The sequence below is a fragment of the Oncorhynchus mykiss genome, chromosome 8 (assembly GCF_057628025.1).
Source record: "Oncorhynchus mykiss isolate SJ-2025 chromosome 8, ASM5762802v1, whole genome shotgun sequence".
In the NCBI taxonomy this organism is placed as follows: Eukaryota; Metazoa; Chordata; class Actinopteri; order Salmoniformes; family Salmonidae; genus Oncorhynchus; species Oncorhynchus mykiss.
Genome location: NC_143029.1, coordinates 80862501 through 80884964, shown reverse-complemented (window position 1 = coordinate 80884964; position 22464 = coordinate 80862501). Strand labels below are relative to the sequence as shown.

Genomic DNA, 22464 nt, shown 5'->3' with positions numbered 1-22464 from the left:
TTTATTTGGAATGTAAAATTCAGGAATGCTATGTTATCAAATAGGAAAATGTGTGCAGCTGATCACTCTTTATTCACAGAACTTTGTCATGAGCTACATTTCTCAGGTTCGTAACATTGCTCCTGTTCTGAATTGTTCCCCTGGGCCCCATCAATATCCAGGAGTTATTTGTCAATTGACTACTTGATTTTTGAAAATAAACATTTTAGTGTTTGGATTCATGTGCGCTCAACTTGCGTGACGTGTATGTGAGGGCAAGTCCAAAATGTCAGTTTAGGCAGGAGGCATTGTCTAAACAGTCCTCGCAGCTATAACCAATGTTTGGCGTAAACAAGAGACATGATGGCTGGAAGAGGGCAGCTGAGTGTGGAACCCTCATGTCTCCTATCACCAGCACTGACCGTAGGAACACGAACTGCCTGATGCCATACTTTTCTGAAACTTGTCTGACTCTGTATTTGTAGGATGGGTGACTCAAGTGTTCTGTTATTGATTTAATTTAAATTGTCAGGTTAAATTTACACTGCAAGTAACGCAGTAAACGTCAGTCGCGCTGGTAGTGACTGAGCAATGCCTTACACACCTGGGGTTATTAATATAGCATAATGTTTCTTAAATGGGAAGGATTTGTCTGAATTTGTCCAATAAACACTAGTTGCATTCAATTAGTGTTCTGAATAACTAAACTGGGAGAGGTTACGGAACACTCCATTGCACTTTCAGGTCATCTATCTGTTCAAGTTTTAGTGTCCTGCAGTAATAACCGTCACGCAACGTAGCAAATGTTTAATTTAACTGAACGCACCCCAGCACTCAATACAGGCATTGAGTTGAGGTCTAGGGTTGGAGTATTTTGTTAAATGGATGTTAGGAGTATAAGAGGCAAATTGCTGATTTCAGAATTTGTATTTCCTAGGAAAGTCTGCAGAACAGAATCAATTATTGCTTCAAACTTAAACAGTCTACATGGGTCAAATCAGAACATTAATTTTATATTTTACCTGCATGCTGCTTAATGCATCAGAACATACTGTATACAAAGACCAAATTATCACTTCACTCACTCGAGCGACCGCAAAACCTTGCAATGAAGCTGTCAGAACAAATGTGCAGAAACGTATCTATTTGGCAACCTCATAATGCTACATAGTTCTGACAATGTGAACGACAGCAACTGAAGATGTGCGTCAGATGAGTTTAAAATGGTAGGTACAGTGACTGGTAGACCCTCAAACGTTAAAGAACAGTTCCAACAGACTCTGGCAAGATAGACTGCCAGTAAAGAAGTGTCATATGATCCGCGGAAAGCTCAGTCAAGGGAGTGTAAACTATTTACATACAATATACTACTGAAGTTCTGTTTGAATGTCCAGTTTCAAGAAAGGACAGCTGTCTTTATGAAGAGTCCTTCTGCAGTGTGATCAAGTGAGTCCCAAAATGGGCAGTTTATTTCTCCTACTCAGCCATTCAAAGGACAGCCAATGACATAGGTCCAAACTTATTTTAATCTCTCTCTATGCCATCACAAGGTCGGAGGGTAGCTCCGGTTTCCATTGCAACTCCAGGTCGTCCAGGGAAGAGCCCTCGCTGCTGGACAGGCTGCCGTTGCTATGGCGGCTGGCTTTGTCTCGTCCGGGCGACCAGGGTTGACGGTGAGGAGGGTAGGGGTGTGAGGTGCGTGTGTCCCTGCGAGCCCGCCTGCGCAGGCGTCTCTGGTGCATCAACATCTGAAGGCGCTCCAGTTTACAACGCAATGACTGGTTCTCTTCCTCAGATTGACTGGAACACAGGCCTGCTGAGAGAGGAAGAGGATGGAGGGAGGATGAGAGGGAAGAGAAAACAGGTGGGAGGAAGAAGACGGGAAGAGTCATGAGCAGTGGAGGAAAAAGTACCCAAATGTCATACTGTAGTAAAAGAAAAGATACCTTAATAGAAAATGACTCAAGTAAAATTTAAAGTCACCCAGTAAAATGCTACTTGGGTAAATGTATTTGGTTTAAAATATACTTAAGTATCAAAAGCAAATGTAATTGCTAAAATATACTTAAATATCAAAAGTATAAATAATTTCAAATTCCTTCTAAGTAAACCAGATGGCACAATTAAAAAAATTTCTTAGAGCCAGCGGCACACATTTACAAACGAAGCATTTGTGTTTAGTGAGTCTGCCAGATTAGAGGCAGTAGGGATGACCAGGGATGTTCTCTTGATAAGTGTGTGAATTTGACACTTTTACATTTAAAATGTAATGAGTACTTTTGGGGTGTCAGTGAAAATTTGTGTAAAAAGTGCATTATTTTCTTTAGGAGTGAAGTGAAAGTAAAAGATGTCAAATATAAATGGTAAAGTATAGATACCCCCAAAAAATACTGAAGTAGAACTTTAAAGTATTTTTACTTAAGTACTTTACAGCACTGGTCATGAGGAAGAATGTTATAGCAGGAATTCAAGTAGTATATAAACTCAGCAAAAAAGAAACGTCCTCTCACTGTCAACTGAGTTTATTTTCAGCAAACTTAACATGTGTAAATATTTGCATGAACATAAGATTCAACAACTGAGACATAAACTGAACAAGTTCCACAGACGTGTGACTAACAGAAATTGAATAATGTGTCCCTGAACAAAGGGGGGGTCAAAATCAAAAGTAACAGTCAGCATCTGGTGTGGCCACCAGCTGCATTAAGTACAGTGCATCTCCTCATGGACTGCACCAGATTTGCCAGTTCTTGCTGTGAGACGCTACCCCACTCTTGCACCAAGGCACCTGCAAGTTTCCAGACATTTCCAGACATTTCTGGGGGGAATGGCCCTAGCCCTCACTCTCTGATCCAACAGGTCTCAGATGTGCACAATGGGATTGAGATACGGGCTCTTTGCTGGCCATGGCGGAACACTGACATTCCTGTCTTGCAGGAAATCACGCACAGAACGAGCAGTATGGCTGGTGGCATTGTCATGCCAGGGTCATATCTGGATGAGCCTGCAGGAAGGGTACCACATGAGGGAGGAGGGAGGAGGATGTCTTCCCTGTAACGCACAGCGTTGAGATTGCCTGCAATGACAACAAGCTCAGTCCGATGATGCTGTGACACACCGCCCCAGACCATGACAGACACTCCACCTCCAATTCGATCCCGCTCCAGAGTACAGGCCTCTGTGTAATGCTCATTCCTTCGATGATAAACACAAATCTGACCATCACCCCTGGTGAGACAAAATCGCAACTCGACAGTGAAGAGCACTTTTTGCCAGTCCTGTCTGGTCCACCAACGGTGGGTTTGTGCCCATATGTGACATTTTTGCCAGTGATGTCTGGTGAGGACCTGCCTTACAACAGGCCTACAAGCCCTCAGTCCAGCCTCTATGAGCCTATTGCTGACAGTCTGAGCACTGATGGAGGGATTGTGCGTTCCTGGTATAACTCAGGCAGTTGTTGTTGCCATCCTGTACCTGTCCCGCAGGTGTGCTGTTCAGATGTACTGAGGTGTTGTTACACGTGATCTGCAACTGCGAGGACGATTAGCTGTCCATCCTGTCTCCCTGTAGTGCTGTCTTAGGCGTCTCACAGTGTGGACATTGCAATTTATTGCCCTGGCCACATCTGCAGTCCTCATGCCTCCTTGCAGCATGCCTAAGGCACATTCACACAGATGAGCAGGGACCCTGGGCATCTTTCTTTGGTGTTTTTCAGAGTCAGTAGGAAGGCCTCTTTAGTGTACTTAGTGTAAGTTTTCCTAACTGTGACCTTAATTGCCTACCGTCTGTAAGCTGTTAGGTGCATGTTCATTAATTGTTTATGGTTCATTGAACAAGCATGGAAACAGTGTTTAGACCCTTTACAATGAAGATCTGTGAAGATATTTCGATTTTTACGAATTATCTTTGAAAGACAGGGTCCTGAAAAATGACCTCTTTTGAAAAGGGCCGTGTCTTTTTTTTTGCTGAGTTTACATATACACCACATGACAAAATGTATGTGGACACCTGCTGGTCAAACATTTCAGTCCAAAATCATGGGGATTAATATAGAGTTGGTCCCCCTTCGGCTAATATAATAGCCCCCACTCCTCTGGGAAGCCTTTCCACTAGATGTTTGAAAATTGCTGCGGGGACTTGCTTCCATTCAGCCACAAGAGCATTAGTGAGGTCAGGGACAGATGTTGGGCGATTAGGTCTGGCTCGCAGTTGGCGTTCCAATTCATCCCAAAGGTATTCGATGGGGTTAAGGTCAGAGCTCTGTGCAGGTCCGTCAAGTTATTCCACACCGGTCTCGACAAATCATTTCTATATGGACCTCACTTTGTGCACGGGGGAATTGTCATGCTGAAACAGGAAAGGGCCTTCCCCAAACTGTTGCAACAAAGAAGGAAGCACAGAATCGTCTAGAATGTCGTATGCTGTATGTTTCCCTTTACTGGAACTAAGGGGCCTATGAACCATGAAAAACAGCCCCAGACCATTATTACTCCTCCACCAAATGTTACAGTTGACACTATGCATTCGGGCAGGTAGCATTTCTACTGGCATCCGCTAAATCCAGATTTGTCTGTCGGACTGCCAGATGGTGAAGCGTGGTTCATCACTCCAGAGAGCTGTATACCACTCTATCCGACGCTTGGCATTGCGCATGGTGATCTTAAGCTGTGTGTGGCTGCTTGGCCATGGAAACCCATTTCATGAAGCTCCCGAATAACAGTTCTTGTGCTGACGTTGCTTCCAGAGCCAGTTTGGAAATTGTTAGTGAGTTTTGCAACCGAGGACAGATAATTTTTACGCACCATGCGCCTTAGGACTCGGCGGTCCTGTTCTGTGAGCTGCGTGGCCTACCATTTCGCATCTGAGCCATTGTTACTTCACAACAACATCACTTACAGTTGACCGGGGCAGCTCTAGCGGGGCACAAATGTGACAAATTGACTTGTTGGAAAGCTGGCATCCTATGACGGTGCCACGTTGAAAGTCACTGAGCTCTTCAGTAAGGTCATTCTACTGCCAATGTTTGTCTATGGAGATTGCATGGCTGTGTGCTCGCTTTTACCCTCCTGTCAGCAACGGTCTAGCTGAAATAGCCAAATCCACTAATTTGAAGGGGTGTCCACATACTTTTGTGTATATATAGCGTACAGTACATTGCACCATTGTTTTTGGGGCCATGAACAAAATGGAATCAATTCTAATTCCAAGAATGGAGCAGTGCCGTTTCCCTGACAACGTGACCCAGAACCGCCACTGTCGCCAATGATTATGTGTTCATTAGTATGTTTCCGGCGCTAGGGTGAAAAGGTGAGATACAATAGTTCGCACCCTCAGGTTAAAAGGTTAAGGTCCTGTTACTATGTGTGTGTGACGGTGAGTGCATTCCTGTTACTAACTGACCCCTGTGGGCCATGTAGCTACATGCTCGCTCTGCCCTAAAACACTTATAACCACACATACTTTTCTTATTCATTGCAGACTGGGGAACAAATGAATGCGTAGGCCGTCAGGGAACGGATATAAACAACCCTAGTTCATTAATAGGGGGCGCAGAAACCACTTCCTCCTTTCCAACAATACCCTCACAACCAGTGTTCTCTGCTGTACAGCTGCTACTTTCTAAACTTGGACACTAAGCAGAACCAGAACTCAACTATTGTGGGACTTGCTTGAGAAGGCTGGACTGGTTTCCAAACATGACGCTAGGGTTTGGGAATGCAGGAGCGAGAACTAGGTGACAGACCACTGACGAGGAATACTTGAATGCTAAACATTCATTTAATGCACATATGTTTTCAATGAAGACAATAAAGAGAATCACTATCTCATTCATTTGGTTCTTTAGTTGTGTTATGAAGAAAAGGAGTCGAATATAACAAAACCTAAACATCCTTTGTCTCAGCATAATGTTGTACTTTGTTTTGCCTATAATCAGCTACACACAGCATTGACACGTTTTGGTTATTCTGTGGGACCTCAACTCACCAGTAGGTTTACATGAGTGACTTTGTTCCTGGCTGATGTGGTCTGTAAGTGGTCCTGAGGTAGCAGTGCTGACAAGGTCAGGGGTGAGAGGTGAGGGCGGCGGGAAGGGCGAGGTTGGGGTACTCGGAGTGCTGCTGGTTGGGGTGCTGGGAGGGCGGCAGAGGAGCTGGGAGAGGGACAGTGGAGCCCCTTGGTAGTGGCGAGTGGCACTGAGAAGGTCGTTGAGGATCTGGAAGATGGTGTTGATGCCTCGTCTGGATGACTTGACACCGGTACTGGTGCTGTCCTGCCCAGCTGGGGGCAGAGTGCCTGAGAAGGTCCCGGAGAAGACTCCTGGGGCATGGCTCACAAAGCTCTCTATGACAGCACCTGGTTCCCCGGCAGCTGTTTTATTAGAGGTGGGAGTACCAGCCACACTGCAGTCACCCTGTGATAAAGGGAGGCGAAAGGGTTGTATTTCTTATTTAACCTTTATTTAACTAGGCGAGTCAGTTCAAAACAAATTCTTATTTACAATGACGGCCTAGGAACAGTGGGTTAAACTGCCTTGTTCAGGGGCAGAAAGACAGATTTGTACCTTGTCAGCTCGGGGATTCGATCTAGCAACCTTTCGGTTACTAGCCCAAGCTCTAACCACTAGGCTACCTGCCACCCCAAAATTATATAATATATATATATATTGTATATAAGATACTCCCTGTCTAGTCAAAATAGAGCCTGTATAATGATAATAACAGTAGCCTAATTGTCATATATTTCAATAAATAAATATTACAAAATATCTGCAACTACATTAAATTGAAAAGTTATTCCTTGCTTTGCTAACATTATCAGGCTTTGAAGTATTTAACTAACATTAGCATGTGATAATACACACATAATAGTCACATTATAATAATATGAATAATCTGTTAGTCCCACCTCTGGGTAGGTGGTGGCAGGGGTTGGGCTCTGGGGTGCAGGGCTGGAGCAGGTGGGGTTGGTGGAGCGGGGGGGGGCACTAGGTGAGGGAGAGAGGTAGGTGACGTGAGAGGTTGAGGAGGGGGTATGAGGGGAGACAGGGGCAGGGGAGGCTGGGGTGTTGGAGGAGAGCTGGGCTGGGCAGGGGTAAGGGAACCTAGTGGACCCACACTTCGCAGCATGCACCTGTTCAACCCCAGCTCTGCCTGCTCGCTGGGTGATGAGGTGACTCTGCTGCTGCCCAGCGGCACTCTGGGGGGCCAGTTGGAGCTGGACGAACATCATGTGATCACCGACCCTGAGGGCAAGGGTCAGGGGTGAACGGCCAGACAGGAAGTCACTGACCTGCAGATACAGAAAAGGATGAATAACTTGATTAATATATTTACAGCACTTATTTGTTTGCTGCCTGACTCCATTACAAGGGTCCTTAATGATCCAAGATGTAATAAGCTTCAACAGACAAGTCATATTGGTACCCTCTCACTAGTGTTCTGGCCCCAGACATTCAGAGCTATTTACTGAGAGCTAACTGCTTTCTATGGACACAGAGGCATTACAATTTAGATGTGTTTTGTTATTATCAGTCTGGTGTCTCTATTTAGCCCAGCCCAGTCACGAAGCAGAACACTTCAGTAACAAAGAGGCTATCAGGCCTAAAGACGGCAGTCACGACAACAGTCTCGTTGAACTGCTCACCCCTCCATTGTAATATCTGATGTGAGGGTTTGCATTCTGGTACAAAATGGCTTCTGATATTTAGTGTAAATATAACCAATATACTCTATATAGTGGTGATATTTTAATCTTGTGGTGGAGGCTAGGTCACTGCGCGTGCGCGTGCATGTGTGCATGTGAGGTGCAGTCTGGGGCGGGGGCAGTCAGACCATAATGAGAACTACCTAGCCATTTCTTAGAAAACTGTTCTTTGTCAAGTTGAGTCACTCCTTCCCATCTCAACCACACACACATACATATGCAGAAACAACCACAAATGCACAACCTTGCTGTTTCATGAAACAACCCAGCCGTACTGAGCTGGTATGAACGAGGACAGAAAGAAAATGCTGCTTATTTATTTACATAGGCCTTTAATCCTACCACATTGAGACAACAGTGTTACAGCCATCTTATGACACAGAAGTCCAGTGAAAGATCAGAGACCAACCTGAGTTTCAGTTAAACTCTCCAAAGCCTGCATGATGGTCTGCTCTCTTCTGGATGGTTGGGACTAAGGAAGCAAAGAAAACAAAAATAGGCATATTATATATATATATATATATGATATGATATGATAGATGATGATAGATCTATATGATAGATCAATGCCGATAGAAGGACCTATGAATCGGGCCACACAGAAGCTGGCAAGTACATCCCCAGTAAATCTGGTGGTTTTTTTTTACACTTGGTTCTGTTGTAAAAGTGGTTCAGGGAGAACTGCCAGAGCACCTAGTAATATCACCTCTGCTATAAAGGTCCAGACCTCTTGGCTGAAGCTTTATAGACTATACTTAACATTACAGACATGTTTCCTTTACTCAATACCTGGTGTTAACTTTGTTAACCATTTATGGACTGTACAATATATGACTTACTGATAACAAGCCTGCCTCAATAGTTGGGACCAGTGTCAGCTTACTCCCATCAACTATGCCCAGGTCATGTAGTTTCCCTGTACTCAACCGCCTGTGGGTACATTAGAAGACATGATCATTACTATGTGTATATAGAAACATTTAACAATTTGTATTAATTCATTCTTGGCCTTTTATTCACACGAGATTAAAACGATATTTTACAAAAGAACACCTGCACATAAATGCATTTCATTTATGAGTTAGGCCTGTTTGACAATGAAGTTATAGGCTCATGCAGAACCAGACATAAAATCCATTACATGATATTGCATCAAATATGTAATACAAAAGCCTACATCAGAATTGTTATTTGGTCCCCTTGAAATCATACCCAATGTACTGAATCAACGTCGTTTCCACGTCCTTTCAATGAAATTACGTCGAACCAACGTGAAATAGGCTTTGAATTGACGTATGTGCCCAGTGGGGTTAGGCTACTCACGTTTCCTTATGCAGCAAGACGAATCTTTCTTTCGGTACTCTGAGCTTTTGGGAAAGTCGTCTCCTCAGCACCTCCACCGTCTCTCCCCGATGGACAGAGAGCTCGAAGCGGCTGCCTGTGGTCGAGCTGATGGACAAGCGCATGAATGATTCAGTAGGTACCGACGCGCAGACTAGAGCCGCACGGGGAATAAAGCTACGTGTGCCGGGTTGATGATGGTCCATTCGCTGGGCCGCGCTTTATTTGGCACGTTATTTGGGTCGGAGTATCAAAGAGTAGCTGGTATCCGCTTGTCTAAATGTAGGTTATTTGGAACTGACCCACACAACTCCGATACTCTTCTGCCGTTTTCCAGAAGACGAAATATAAATAATTAGATGTTCTTTGTCTTTATTGATCAATGGAGCCAAGTACAGTAGCCTATGAGTTGAACTGTGTGTTCCAAATATGTAACTGAGTGATAACTGAAGATAGATAATCACAATATAGTGCCTCTTCTTGGCTACCCTGTCTTCCTCAGACTCAAACCTACACATTGAACTGTTCAATGCGTAAAAGCGTCTCTATTTGATGACTGTTAAATCCTCCCACTGTCCTCACTAGCCAATCAATTGTGAGTGCCTAGTGTTGGACCGCATGGTCCTATCAGCTCTACTTGCTACCCACGTGTAGACAGGACCCGCCCTCGTTCTTGTAGCCTACCGCCAAGCACTGTGCCATTCATAAAGGTGGTGATGTAATCAGAAAAAAAACAATGTTGCCTTTTTTTTAAAATAATGTTTTGACAGATACAAACTATAATTTATATTGACAAAAGAAGTTATGAGCTCAGTGCTGGCACACTGATTTGATTTGAGAATGGACCCCTTTAGAATGCTGTGAGTGTAGGATATTTCCTTTCTGCTTTGTCTATTCACATTATGACTTTAATAGAATGTGCATTTCCAAGCATTTCACATATTAGGAATTTAATAAGCAAATGAATCGAATAATCACTATTCTATTCTATTATTTTCTGTTGTATTTTATTTGACAGTATATTCAAATCGTTATTGTAAGTTATTGTATCCTGTACAGTCCACGGCATCAGGTCTTTCTCTGCTCCTCTGCTTAGTATTCTAGTCCAGTCTCCTCATTGATAAAGAACAGCGTGCCGTCACCTGTCACATAACGCCCAGAGGGCCAGCGTAGACTCTGTGACGTAGACAGGCAGAGAAAAGCAGCCAGAACCTCTCCCATCGGGTGCTAAATATAGCACCGCCCCCCTCCGCCCCCGCTTCATCCAGACTGCGTCAGACCTTTCCCGGCCCACCTGCCTGCCTCCATCCACCTACTCATGCACTCGCTCACTCCATCCTCTGTTCTCTGCAAGTGCAACTATCCTTCCTCCGCCCACTCATTCTATCCCTTCCTTTTCAGCATCTGTCATCCTCTTTCTTCTGCCCTCTTCCTAATAACAAGAGCGATATTTGGGGATAGGGACAACGCTCTCTGTCTGAGTCTCTCTTTTTGTCTTCGTCTGTTTTTGTTTCCTTCCCTCTCTCTCGCTCTCTCTCTCTCTCTCTCTCTCTCTCTCTCTCTCTCTTTCTCTCTCTCTCTCTCTCTCTCTTTCTCTCTCTCTCTTTCTCTCTCTCTCTCTCTCGCTCTCTGTCTTTTGTTCTCTCTCTCTCTCTCTCTGTCTCTCTCTCTATTGTATTCTCTCTCCCTTTCTCCCCCACCTCTCTCTATCTCTGAAATGCTCAAATGGAAATCCCAGTGTTTGAGAGAGACAGCAGAGCAGAAGCGAGAGGGTGTTATTGTTGAATGTTGTTGCAGAGAGAATAACCCCCACTCACCACAGTCTCCATCTCAGCATGAATCTCAACCTCCCTCCCTGTGTGTAACTTGGATCTTATTCAGGATTGTATTGTCCTTTGACGGCCATTGCTACGCCTCTTTCTGTATAGAACCTGACCAATCGTTCTCTTGAGCTTTGGACCTCATCCTGCAGAGAGGTGTAAGAGAGACATCAACAAGGGAAAAGCATGACGCATTTGCAGTTCAAGTTCAAGTTTTTATGAACATTTGTAATACATTGGAAAACTTACCTAAAGCTTCACAACGCAATACACAATACAAAAAATACAATTCATAGATGCATAACTGACATACATTTCAGTGGATTGGGGTATTCTTCATTGAAGGTTGAATAAAAAGCCCTGTTGAGATAAAACCTGAGACAGATAAGTAGCTGATAATAGGTTCCATTTTTGAAGGTTCTATGTGCAGCCTCATGTACAGGAATCCATGTCCTCCATGGCATCCAGCAAGACACCAACAAGAACAATCCCAATACTCCAAAGTAGCTTCCTCTCCTTCTCTCATTCCCTGCATCTGTACTAATCTAACAACCCAGTATAGATGAAAGTAGACCCCAACAACACATTTTCCCTCTTGTATTGTATTGCTTTCATCCACCCAATGTTTCCAGATCAGTGCAGATGAAGTAAAGAAGACGAGGAGACGAGGAGAGGAAGCCAGTTTAGACTGTTTGGATGAACCCTGACCCGCAGGATGTCCTGTTCCCTGGAGCATGTCAGCAGGGATGCTGCATTGACGTCAGAAGACATGGAACACACTACAAATTCCTCCTCTCCAAATTTACCCTACGTCCTCACATTCCTCCTCCCTCCTCCGTGGCCGTTCCTGGCTTACCCCCTTCGTGGCCTCTCCCAGCACAGTTTTCCCAACGTCTCACCAGTCTGGAATGTTACACCTCTCTCCTCGGAATTCCAGAATGCTGAGCTGACTTTTCAAGGAATTTTGTTTGTATAAGGCGGGTGGTCAGACAGACAGTATTTCTAACATAAACATTTATGTAGGCTAAATTATTGTTTTCTTTAGTATATTCTGCAATTCCTAGAAAGAGAAGTAGTAACCTGCCATTCGATAGTATTGTTTGTCTATAGTATTCAGACCCCTTGACTGTTTTCTACATTTTGTTACGTTACAGCCTTATTCTAAAATGGATGACATTGTTTCCCCTCCCCCCAATCAATCTACACATGATACCCCATAATGATGAAGCAAAAACAGGTTTTTAGAAATTTTGCAAATTAATGAACATTTTAAAAATGAAATATGACATTTACCTAAGTATTCAGACCCTTTACTCAGTACTTTGTTGAAGCATCTTTGGCAGCGACTACAGCCTCGAGAGTTCTTGGGTATGACGCTGCAAGCTTGGCACACCTGTATTTGGGGAGTTTCTCCCATTCTTCTCTGCATATCTTCTCAAGGTCTGTCAGGTTGGATGGGGAGGGTCGCTGCAAAGCTATTTTCAGGTCTCTCCAGAGATGTTCGATCGGGTTCAAGTCTGGGCTCTGACTGGGCCACTCAAGGACATTCAGAGACTTGTCCCGAAGCCACTGCTGCGTTGTCTTGGCTGTGTGCTTAGGGTCATTGTCTTGTTGGAAGGTGAACCTTCGCCCCAGTCTGAGGTCCTGAGCGCTCTGGATGCAGGTTTTCATCAAGGATCTCTCTGTACTTTGCTCCGTTCAGCTTTCTCTCGATCCTGACCAATATCTAAGTCCCTGCTGCTGATAAACATCCCTACAGCATGATGCTGCCACCCCCATGCTTCACCATAGTGATAGTGCCAGGTTTCTTCCAGGTGTGATGCTTGGCATGTAGGCCAAAGAGTTCGATCTTGGTTTCGTAAGGCCAGATAATCTTGTTTCTCATGGTCTGCGTCCTTCCGGTGCCTTTTGGAAAACTATAACCGGGCTGTCATGTGCCTTTTATTGAGGAGTGGCTTCTGTCCGGCCACTCTACTATAATGACCTGATTGGTGGAGTGCTGCAGAGATGGTTGTCCTTTTGGAAGATTCTCCACAGAGGAACTCTGAAGCTCTGTCAGAGCGACCATCGGTTTCTTGATCACCTCCTTGACCAAGGCCCTTCTCCCCCAATGGAAGAAGGGAAACAAGATGGAATAAAATATACAACTAAGCTCAATTTTCAAGTCTCATAGCAAAGGGTCTGAATAGTTATGTATAAGGTAATTCTGTTTTTTCAATTTTAATACATTTGATAAAATGTCTAAAAACCTGTTGTCACTTTGGGGTATTGCGTGTAGATCGATGAGGATAATTTTTTTAAATCCATTTTAGAAAAGGCTGTAACATAACAAAATGTGGAAACAGTCAAGGGGTGTGAATACTTTCCGAATGCAATGTAAACTCCTGAAATTCCAATTCTTAAGCCATGTTGAGAAAAGTATATGAGTGAAGGAAGGCATTCTTCCTATGCTAGATCTGAAAGAGAAATTTCTAATGTTTCAAAAGCTTGGCAGCACCTTTGTTGAGTTATAACATCGTTGTTCCAGTTATTTTGGAATGAAAGTCCTTTTTTTCTTCTTTGTTTTTTTTGGGGCGGCTGGGTATATTTTTATACATCGCTTTTGGGTCAACCATCTGTTCTGAGTCACATGATCTACTGGTGAAACAGACGGCAAGCCCAAAAATACGACCCAGACAGGCGATCTCTCTCACGTACACACACACACACACACATGCACGCATACACATATACACACACACAAAACGTGATTATTGCACAGTATCTGAATGTGTAACTTCTGACTGATGATGACTTGACAGGCAAACATCAACAGGAAACTCGGCTGACTGGCAGAAGCCAATTCCCCAGAATGCATTACTGATTGATCAACAACAGGAAGTGAGATGTGACTGCGTGTGCCCAAAGACACCATTCTGAGAGAGGGAGGAAGCTCTTTCCCAATACTCTTACTAAACAGTCCTCTGCCCTTTCTTTATCTCTCCTACTTCATATTTCCACATAATGCCCTGGTTTTAGTCACTCATGAAACAGTTCATGTGTAATATGTGTCATTTAGATGTCCTTTTAGACTGTCATGCATGACATCAAAAACTAGTTACAAACAATCGCTCAGACATTTTTATGCCTCAGAAGTGGTCTAAAAACTCTCTCATGATCATTGATTTGGGGATGAACTATCCCTTTAAACCCAGTGTGTAGGCAAAACCGTTCTACTGTGGATGTTTTCATCCAACCTGTGTGAAGCGTAGGAAGCTTTGATTGAATACAAAGTATGAGCTATTTATAGTGAGACAGAGCAGCATGTGAATATTCCACGGTTATTATTGGAAGACATCTGCTATTTGCAGAATCGAGATTCACAGTTGTTGCTGTATTTAAACGCATTTCCATACAAAGTCTAAATTGAACATTTTTATTCTTCCAGTGTTTTATGCTGAACAAAAATATAAATGCAACATCCAACAATGTCAACAAATTTACTGAGTTACAGTTCATATAAGGAAATCAGTCAATTACAATTCATTAATTAGGCCCTAATCTATGGAGTTCACATGACTGGATGGGGGCGCAGACATGGGTGGGCCTGGGAGGGCATAGGCCCTTCCACGTGGGAGCCAGGTCCACCCACTGGGGAGCCAGGCACAGCCAATCAGAATGCGTTTTCCCCCACAAAAGGGCTTTATTACATACAGAAATACTCCTCAGTTTCATCAGCTGTCCGGCTGGCTGGTCTCAGATGATCCCGCAGGTGAAGAAGCCGGATGTGGAGGTCCTGGGCTGGCATGGTTACACGGGAGGCGGCTTTTGGTAGAGAAATGAACATTAAATTATCTGCAATAGCTCTGGTGGACATTCCTGCAGTCAGCATGCCAATTGCACGCTCCCTCAAAACTTGGAGTCATCTGTGGCATTGTGTTGTGTGACAAAACTGCACATTTTAGAGTAGTTTTTATTGTCCCCAGCACAAGGTGCACCTGTACAATGATCATGCTCTCTAATCAGCTTCTTGATATGCCAGACCTGTTAAGTGCATGGATTATCTTTGCGAAGTAGAAATGCTCACTAACAGGGATGTAAACAAATGTGTGCACAACATTTAAAGAAATGTAGCTTATGGAAAATTTCTGGGATCTTTTATTTCAGCCCATGAAACATGGGACCAACACTTTACATGCTGCGTTGATATTTTTGTTCAGTATATGTTACAGTTGTTCAGGGAAAGGTTTTGGAGAGACACATCCTTTGGCTTCGTCTGGGTTAGCGGAGGTTTTGGCAGGCAGGGATGTCCTTGTCCCATCGCGCACTAGCAACTCCCGTGGCGGGCCGGGCGCAGTCCACGCTAACACGGTTGCCAGGTGTACGGTGTTTCCCCCGACACATTGGTGTGGCTGGCTTCTGGGTTAAGTGGGCATTGTGTCAAGAAGTGGCTTGGTTGGGTTGTGTTTCGGAGGACACACGGCTCTCGACCTTCACCTCTCCCGAGTCCATACGGGAGACAAGACTAACTACCAATTGGATACCATGAAAAAGGGGTGAAAAAAAAGTGAAATGAAATACAAAAATAAAATAGATAATACAAGAAAAATGCATTAAAGAAAGTGCTGTCAGCACTGTGCAATCTGAATAAACCTTGGCCTAGTCTCTTGGAAACCTCATTTCCATTCAGCCTATATAAAATTGTCAATCCATGACAAAGCATTAATCTGAAGTGCAAGGCATGATGCTCCCCACTGTAAATTCTACCCTTAACCATTACAGTGAGCATTTTACATTTACATTTCAACGGGGTGTGGACGTCCCAAGGGTGCCGTATAGCACCGACCCTATCAGGAACCAGGGTGGCCCTTGACTAGTCAACACAGATGTTGAAGTGTCTCAAATTCATCTGAAAATGTTCATTTTTTGTTAATTACAGTTCACATTCATACTGAAATTGTTGTGAGGTAAAGACATAGTAATGTTCTGTGTAAGCAAATAACCCATCTTATTTTTTTTTAGCAAGTAAACTGGACCTCAATTCGAGTGTTGTTGGCCGGTCCACAATTGCGCTATGGTGTAACACTACCACCATGTGGGTATAAGACGAAACTGCAAGAGGTGAATATTGGCATCTCAATTGGTTCAGGAACTTTCTATAATGGATATGATATTATCATGGGCATTAATTACCTCCGTTATAGGTGTGTCATGAATCATCAAGACAGGTAATGAAAGTAACTATCAAAAATATTTCACCTGCAAAGCTCACCGACTGTGCTTGTTGATCTGTGTTTTTCGTTTAGCAATAGGAGAGCAATGATATCAGTAAATCAATAAAACAATAATATCAAAATCTTTGTTTCACATCTCAGTGCTAGGGCTATTATGAATTATGCAAAATATAAATGGAAGAAATTATTCCCACGCGCTTCGCGTAAACTTGCACGGACCACCAGTGTCTGTTCCATCTCACGTCTTCGCCGTCTTCGTCACGTGGTGTTTTCAGGATCGGGCTGTGGGTGTGTCTTATTCAGTCCGGTTTCATTCATAACTAAGATCGGCATTTAACGCCCAAATTAAACTATGCCGAGAAGACTGACGCTATTTGCGTGTGATGGACAGCGTCAAATGGACCACATGAAGTAACCCAGAATAAGGTAAGTGTGTCTCCATAGTGGGCTTTCGGTTTTATACATACAGCTAATCCATCTGTTGCCTTTGATTTATGATTTAATTATATATTCTAGTAGAATGGAGGGATAGTGCACACTACAGATTGTAGCCTACTCTGATACAGTTGACATGTAGTCATTCCAGCACTGTCCTATATATCTAGTAGGCTAGTTGGGGTAGGAAGGGATGTGATGTGGATAGGATTAGCGATCCATACTGTAGAATACAATTTACCAAACATATTGCTGATAAATCTCGCCACACCATTGCGATGAAAATGATACAGCGATGTGAGGAGAGCACACGTCTGATTGTGAAGTTTGCCATAGCCTATGCAGTACAATAAGCACTTTTGTTACATAAAAGGCAACAATAATTGCCGATGATGGTCAAATATATTCGATATTATATTTTGGTAATAATTCACACCGCTTGGCTGTTTACTGTAAGATGTGTGTCAAAAATAAGATGGTGCATGCATGTGCAACGACTTCCTTGATCAGCGGTTTCTCGGAAGAAAGGATGCTGAGATGAGCGCTGTCTCAGCACCAACCCGAGGAGAGAGAGCGCGCTTCGGTTATCATCAGAGGGGAAAGAAACTGGGGGGTTACTTCAATGCATGACGAGACATGATGTGACGTTATTTCAAATGTTTCATATGTAGAAAAGAATGTGCTAGAATATCCACTGACTTTATTTTTGTTGCCGTGCCCATATTTCTGATGCCCAGAAAGCATGATATTATATGGATATTATAGTGAGGAACATTACATTATTTCGGTCATAATTAAAAAGTTAGACAAAGCCTTTAATTAGGCCTAGTCCAAGGATCTGGATCACATCATTTCACTTTCACCTGCTGTGACACATCAGTCCTCATCTCGGATGTGGCAGGCTTCACTCACAGCAAGTGTACTAGACTTCTGCTGTTTCCTCAAGTACAGACACATCTCTGATTATTTCAGGGACAATCTACAGTCCTACAATTGCATGATTCCCCCGAGTGGAATAAGGGAGGAGAAAGCTGCACTCACTAGATCACTTTGCCCTGAGGAAGTGTTAATCTTGGCACCATTTTTTAGATTTAGTCTAGTCTTAGTCATTTTTATTAAAATATAATTATGTCTTAGTCACATCTTTGTCATTTGAAGAATAATTTGTTTAGTTATTGTCAAAAGGACGAAAATAGTGGGCCATTTTAGTCAACTAAATGCCCTTTCATTTGAGTCACATATTTGTATTGCCTCATTAACCTATACTAAACATAAATCACTGACTTCCATGTGCACAAACATAACATCCTATCGCATGATTCTCTTCCCAACAGCCAAATGGGCAGAAGAGCACATTACTCAGCAGCAGATTAAATCCCACCCCTTGACAGGTCTCCAGACTAACTTTTTCAGTTGGTGGCATCAGCCCATGATTTGGTCGCACAATTTGTTTTCCCCTCAGCATCACAGTGCTGTGTAATCACCTTATAAAATACTTCACAGTGCTGTGTAATCACCTTATAAAATACTTCACAGTGCTGTGTAATCACCTTATAAAATACTTCACAGTGCTGTGTAATCACCTTATAAAATACTTCACAGTGCTGTGTAATCACATTATAAAATACTTCACAGTGCTGTGTAATCACCTTATAAAATACTTCACAGTGCTGTGTAATCACCTTATAAAATACTTCACAGTGCTGTGTAATCACCTTATAAAATACTTCACAGTGCTGTAGACTGTGTAACAGGCTACTGAGAAGGTAGGCTATTCAAGAATGAATGTTCAGTGTTTCATTGACTATAGGATATTTTTTTATATTTTTATATTGTCTGAATTTTGTTGTTCAGTAGGGATGGATTACCTGCATCTTTATGTGCTTTACTGTCATAAGCTAATTTATTTTGGGTCTAATTCACAGCATGAAGAAGTGAAAACTCAAAACACATTAGCTAGAACGGTAAGACTAAACATAATACTCACTGCTAGTAGTCACGTAAACAGTAAATTGAATGTCCTAAAAAGTGTTGCAGTTGTAGCCTGCTACCCTATGCGCTCTGACTGCATCGCTTCTTGTTTTTAGTACAAACATTCATGCGTTGGAAATTCCAAATTGTTTGCACAGTCAACTTACACACAGAACTGACACACACACGTACCACACCAGACATGCCACCTTTTCACAGTCCCCATTCCAGAACAAGTTCAAGGAAACTTACAGTATTGTACAGAGCCATGATTGCATGGAACTCCCTTCAATCTTATATAGTGCAAACCTGGTTTCAAAAAATGAAAAAAACAACAACACCTCACTGCACAATGCCTCTCCCCCATGTGACCTACTTGCTGTGTGTATATACTGACATGTGACCTACTTGCTGTGTGTATATACTGACATGTGACCTACTTGCTGTGTGTATATACTGACATGTGACCTACTTGTGTGTGTATATACTGACATGTGACCTACTTGCTGTGTGTATATACTGACATGTGACCTACTTGCTGTGTGTATATACTGACATGTGACCTACTTGCTGTGTGTATATACTGACATGTGACCTACTTGATGTGTGTATATACTGACATGTGACCTACTTGCTGTGTGTATATACTGACATGTGACCTACTTGTGTGTGTATATACTGACATGTGACCTACTTGCTGTGTGTATATACTGACATGTGACCTACTTGCTGTGTGTATATACTGACATGTGACCTACTTGCTGTGTGTATGTACTGACATGTGACCTACTTGTGTGTGTATATACTGACATGTGACCTACTTGCTGTGTGTATATACTGACATGTGACCTACTTGCTGTGTGTATATACTGACATGTGACCTACTTGCTGTGTGTATATACTGACATGTGACCTACTTGCTGTGTGTATATACTGACATGTGACCTACTTGCTGTGTGTATATACTGACATGTGACCTACTTGCTGTGTGTATATACTGACATGTGACCTACTTTTTGCGCGATTTGATTATGAAATGTTATAAAATCAGAAGCCTTTTGTCTCTCTCCCGGAGCGCACATTGAGGGAGAGGGAGAGATGTGGCTTGCTCATCACAGTAGCAGGCCCCATCGAAAGATAAGTAAATTGGCTCCAAACGTTGCCCCTTTTTCTACCGGGAGCTTCTACCACCGGAAGATTAAGGTGTGTGCCTAATTTGCATCGAGGTTGTGTTGCTGCCAGATTGGAAACCCTCCAAAAACTCTTGTCCAGTCCATTTACTAGTCAGATTTAGGGACAGATCAAAATGTACTGGGGGAGGGATGGTTCAAAATAGTGGAGGGTTGTCAAAGTTCTCTTTTTGCTTTGGGGAAGGTTGTTGGTTTTTTGAGGGGGCACAGGGGAGGGTAGTCAAACAATGTCTTAACTTCCTTTTGATATTACCCTAATAAAGTTTAGAAATGTTTGTGAAGGTTTGGTATGGTGTGGCTATTATTAAGCTACAGCTACTGCAGGGCTATCATATGAAGGGAACGTGCCCTGGTGCTCCAACTGTTTCCGACAGTTGGAAGAAGATTGTTTTAGGCCCACTAGAGTTACACCTATAATCTAACAATATATTGCTTATCTTTATACCAAATATTCAGGTAGAAAAAGTATGAATTCTGTACGTCTGTATCTGTAGCCACAGCAACCATATGACATAAAGAAATGCATGTTGGTGTTGTAGCATGCCAACAGCATATCTCTCTCTCTGGGCTAAGCTATATATATATATATATATATATATATATATACAGTGCCTTGCGAAAGTATTCGGCCCCCTTGAACTTTGTGACCTTTTGCCACATTTCAGGCTTCAAACATAAAGATATAAAACTGTATTTTTTTGTGAAGAATCAACAACAAGTGGGACACAATCATGAAGTGGAACGACATTTATTGGATATTTCAAACTTTTTTAACAAATCAAAAACTGAAAAATTGGGCGTGCAAAATTATTCAGCCCCTTTACTTTCAGTGCAGCAAACTCTCTCCAGAAGTTCAGTTAGGATCTCTGAATGATCCAATGTTGACCTAAATGACTAATGATGATAAATACAATCCACCTGTGTGTAATCAAGTCTCCGTATAAATGCACCTGCACTGTGATAGTCTCAGAGGTCCGTTAAAAGCGCAGAGACCATCATGAAGAACAAGGAACACACCAGGCAGGTCCGAGATACTGTTGTGAAGAAGTTTAAAGCCGGATTTGGATACAAAAAGATTTCCCAAGCTTTAAACATCCCAAGGAGCACTGTGCAAGCGATAATATTGAAATGGAAGGAGTATCAGACCACTGCAAATCTACCAAGACCTGGCCGTCCCTCTAAACTTTCAGCTCATACAAGGAGAACACTGATCAGAGATGCAGCCAAGAGGCCCATGATCACTCTGGATGAACTGCAGAGATCTACAGCTGAGGTGGGAGACTCTGTCCATAGGACAACAATCCTAAAAGTATATTGCACAAATCTGGCCTTTATGGAAGAGTGGCAAGAAGAAAGCCATTTCTTAAAGATATCCATAAAGATTGTCGTTTAAAGTTTGCCACAAGCCACCTGGGAGACACACCAAACATGTGGAAGAAGGTGCTCTGGTCAGATGAAACCAAAATTGAACTTTTTGGCAACAATGCAAAACGTTATGTTTGGCGTAAAAGCAACACAGCTCATCACCCTGAACACACCATCCCCACTGTCAAACATGGTGGTGGCAGCATCATGGTTTGGGCCTGCTTTTCTTCAGCAGGGACAGGGAAGATGATTAAAATTGATGGGAAGATGGATGGAGCCAAATACAGGACCATTCTGGAAAAAAACCTGATGGAGTCTGCAAAAGACCTGAGACTGGGATGGAGATTTGTCTTCCAACAAGACAATGATCCAAAACATAAAGCAAAATCTACAATGGAATGGTTCAAAAATAAACATATCCAGGTGTTAGAATGGCCAAGTCAAAGTCCAGACCTGAATCCAATCGAGAATCTGTGGAAAGAACTGAAAACTGCTGTTCACAAATGCTCTCCATCCAACCTCACTGAGCTCGACTTACAGCTGTAATCGCAGCAAAAGGTGGCGCTACAAAGTATTAACTTAAGAGGGCTGAATAATTTTGCACGCCCAATTTTTCAGTTTTTGATTTGTTAAAAAAGTTTGAAATATCCAATAAATGTCGTTCCACTTCATGATTGTGTCCCACTTGTTGTTGATTCTTCACAAAAAAATACAGTTTTATATCTTTATGTTTGAAGCCTGAAATGTGGCAAAAGGTCGCAAAGTTCAAGGGGGCCGAATACTTTCGCAAGGCACTGTATATATGCACTACCGTTCAACAGTCAACAGTCACTTAGAAATGTCCTTGTTTATGAAAGAAAAGCACATTTGTTGTCCATTAAAATAACATAAAATTGATCAGAAATACAGTGTTGATATTGTTAATGTTGAAAATGACTATTGTAGCTGGAAACGGCTGATTTTAAATGGAATATCTACGTAGGGGTACAGAGTCCCATTATCAGCAACCATCACTCCTGTGTTCCAATGGCATGTTGTTATATTATATCATTATATATATATATTTATATAGTTATATTATATCATTATATATATATATATATACACACATATCCCATTATCAGCAACCATCACTCCTGTGTTCCAATGGCATGTTGTTATATTATATCATTATATATATATATTTATATAGTTATATTATATCATTATATATATATATACACATATCCCATTATCAGCAACCATCACTCCTGTGTTCCAATGGCACATTGTTATATTATATCATTATATATATATATTTATATAGTTATATTATATCATTATATACATATACATATATGTGTGTGTATATATATATATATATATATATATAATGATATAATATAACTATATAAATATATATATATACACACATATCCCATTATCAGCAACCGTCACTCCGGTGTT

General features: G+C 42.3%; 2 protein-coding genes across 5 annotated transcripts in view; one reads left to right on the top strand and one right to left on the bottom strand.

Annotated features, from left to right (window-relative positions):
* Nucleotides 1-53: 53 nt before the first annotated feature.
* On the bottom strand, nucleotides 54-9625 carry LOC110530707 (midnolin-B). Of its 4 annotated transcripts, none has more exons than XM_021613955.3 (6): nucleotides 9007-9625; nucleotides 8523-8613; nucleotides 8093-8155; nucleotides 6886-7269; nucleotides 5965-6391; nucleotides 54-1795 (listed from the first exon to the last, which is right to left on the bottom strand). In XM_021613955.3, exons 1-6 carry the CDS (start codon nucleotides 9228-9230, stop codon nucleotides 1515-1517), a joined length of 1470 nt encoding a protein of 489 aa, XP_021469630.3. In that variant the 5' UTR covers nucleotides 9231-9625; the 3' UTR covers nucleotides 54-1514. The 4 variants fall into 4 exon arrangements, with proteins under 4 accessions (XP_021469630.3, XP_021469632.1, XP_021469634.1 ...); XM_021613957.3 differs by having other exon boundaries at nucleotides 7111-7269; XM_021613959.3 differs by having other exon boundaries at nucleotides 54-1792; nucleotides 7111-7269; nucleotides 9007-9581.
* Nucleotides 9626-16321: 6696 nt separating this feature from the next.
* Nucleotides 16322-22464, top strand: part of LOC149982146 (uncharacterized) — a 20400-nt gene continuing 14257 nt past the window's right edge. The window contains exon 1 of the mRNA XM_090182740.1: nucleotides 16322-16483. The gene's annotated coding sequence lies outside the window, so the exon portion shown is untranslated. The remainder of the gene's footprint in view (nucleotides 16484-22464) is intronic.

Coding starts and splice junctions, on each gene's coding strand:
- LOC110530707 (XM_021613955.3), bottom strand. CDS start 9,230: ATGGACCATCATCAACCCGGCACACGTAGCTTTATTCCCCGTGCGGCT. Junction 8,156..8,522: donor TTGAGGCAGGCTTGTTATCA/GTAAGTCATATA, acceptor TTGCTTCCTTAG/TCCCAACCATCCAGAAGAGA. Junction 1,796..5,964: donor TCACTCATGTAAACCTACTG/GTGAGTTGAGGT, acceptor TTCCTCTCTCAG/CAGGCCTGTGTTCCAGTCAA.